This window comes from Suricata suricatta, chromosome 16, assembly GCF_006229205.1.
Source record: "Suricata suricatta isolate VVHF042 chromosome 16, meerkat_22Aug2017_6uvM2_HiC, whole genome shotgun sequence".
Classification (NCBI taxonomy): Eukaryota; Metazoa; Chordata; class Mammalia; order Carnivora; family Herpestidae; genus Suricata; species Suricata suricatta.
This window is the reverse complement of record NC_043715.1, coordinates 48,567,107-48,569,485: the sequence shown is the minus strand read 5'-3', so window position 1 is coordinate 48,569,485 and position 2,379 is coordinate 48,567,107. Positions and strand designations below refer to the sequence as shown.

The window sequence follows — 2,379 nt, the reverse complement described above, 5'->3', positions numbered from 1 at the left end:
CCCCAACCCTGGCCCCAGACTGCACCCCGATCTCCTCCTCCACCCCCAATCTCTTCTTTCCCATCCCACTCTGAACCCCAAATCCAAATCCATCCCAACCCCCCACCCCTTAGCCCCCATCTTCAACCTCATCCCTACCTCGTGTCCAAGCTTCACCTCAAATTCCCCGCCATGCCTAGCGCCTACCTTCCGCCTGCGTCTCCCCGCTGTGTCCCCACCACCTGTGTTACTTTCTCCGGGTGCCAGAACCTCGCTGCCCAAAGCGGGCGGCTTCAACTATAGAAATCTATTCTCACAGTTCTGGACGCAGGCACCCTCGGAAACTCATAGGGGAATCCGTCCTCGTCTCTTCCTGCCTCTGGCGCTTTGCTGGTCATCTTCTGCATGACTCGACATGTCCGTCTCTGTGTCCAAATCTCCCCTTTGTATAAAACCACCAGTCCTACCGCGTCAGAGCCCATCCTAGGACTTTATTGTAACTTGCTTACCCCTGCAAAGACCCTGTCTCCAGAGCTGGTCCCATTCTGAGGTCCTGGGGGCTTAGGACCTCACACATGTTTTTTCTTGGTGGGGGGGGGGTGGGCGGCACAACTCAACTCATAACCCCACCCTGTCTGTATCCTCAGCCCCAGACTACCCCAAGCCCCAGTGTCTTCTTGAATGCCTCTTTAAGTTTCCACTCCATACTTACCCCAACCCTCACTCTCCCTCTGTCCAAACACCACCCTTCCCCTCATCACTGTGCCCATCAACAAGGCCAGCTGGTGCTGCCTGCCTGCAGCTTGCCACCGGGTCCCCAATTTAGTTTCACACCCGACCCCCAACCCAGGCCCATCTCAGCATCCCCCTTCAACCCCAACCCCAAGCTAGTCTCTACCCCTTCATTTTTTTTAATGTTCATTTATTTTGAAAGACAGCATGCAAGTGACGGTGAGCGGGGCAGGGGGAGAGCCCCCGAGCAGGCTCCACACGGTCAGCACAGAGCCAGGGCTTGAGCTCATGAACCATGAACCGTGAGACCATGACCTGGGCCGAGATGGAGTCAGGAAGCTTAACCGACTAAGCCGGGGGGGGGGGGGGTCCTCTCCCTTCCTTCTCACTCCCATTTTCACCTGGACCCCTGAGTCCTTATCTGAACCCCCCCTTCCCAACCTCCACCCACATTCCTGGCCCCAACTCATGTCCAAGTTTCATCGTCAAACTCACATCCATCTCCTCCTTCTTTCCATCCTCAACTGTCACTTAAATTCATCTCCACCCGGGTCCCAAACCCCCGATGTCAAACTCAACTCCTTTCCCGTCCCCTCTACAAATGTCACCCCAGCGGCCTCCAAATCCCTGATCTCAGTCCCTTATCTCTGAGACTCCAAATCGGATCCCTAGGGCTGGCTCCATCCCCACCTTCATTAACAGCCCCCCTCCCACTGCCAGCCCTCTGCCCCTCCCCCCAACACATGCAGCCTCAGCCCTGGGGACCCCAGGAGAGCCCTCACTTGGTCCTCCACATCCTGGCCAGAGGCTATTTCAGCCCCGGCTCCCAGGGGACTGGGAGGGCACTTCAGGGAGGTGAGGAGGGGGTGACTGGAGCCCCCGCCTTCTGGAAACGGATGGGCAGAAATAGCGCTGGCCAGGAAACAAGTTTCTCTGCCAGGGAGGAAGTGGAGGGGGGTGGAGGTGCCGGGGTAACCCTGGGCCACCAGGACCCTCCCTTGGCCTTCACTGGGGGGCCTCCCCACCCCATGGGGGTGTCTCTTGGGGGAGTCGGAACTCCGAGTGCCAGATCACCCCCACAGCCATCCCCCCCCCCCCGCAAAGACCCCATCTCTGGTCTTGCTACCCTCTCCCCACCTCCTAGCCTCCCCCCTGCCCGCTGATCCATTGCTTCTCCACCCTCTCCCCCTACCTGGCTCAGACTGGCCTCCCCTCGGACCTCCCATTCCCTAGATCCCTTTCTCGGCTCTGAGGCGCTTTTCCTGTCCCGGCCCTCCAATATCCTGCCCCCTTCCCCCTATCCTAACCCGCTCCCCAACACTCCGTGCTGTCCTCTGCCCCGCTCCCCGCCCCTCTGCCTCAACCCCTTACCCCGACTTCCCCTGACTTCGCCCCATCCTCCACCTCCCTACCCTGCCTCCCCCTGCCTCCCCACCCCCCCAGCATCCCTCGCCCGACACCCTTCTCCCATCCTTCTCCAGGCCCGTCCCGGACTCTGGTCTCTGCCCCTCGCCCCCTGACCTCCCGCTCTGCCCCCACAGTGCTGGAGATCCTGAGCCTGATCCAGCAGCGCGAGCTCGCGCGAGCCGACGAGCACATCCTGGAGCTGGAGGCCGAGGAGCTGGCGTCGTCGGGGGGCGGCGCGCCCGGGCCGCCCGGGGCCGAGGG

General features: G+C 61.0%; 1 protein-coding gene across 1 annotated transcript in view; it reads left to right on the top strand.

The window, feature by feature from the left end:
• Positions 1–2,379, top strand: part of EXOC3L2 (exocyst complex component 3 like 2) — a 24,097-nt gene that overhangs the window by 7,787 nt on the left and 13,931 nt on the right. Inside the window, exon 4 of the mRNA XM_029924314.1 lies at positions 2,253–2,340. Coding sequence (XP_029780174.1) covers positions 2,253–2,340 — 88 coding nt within the window. The remainder of the gene's footprint in view (positions 1–2,252; positions 2,341–2,379) is intronic.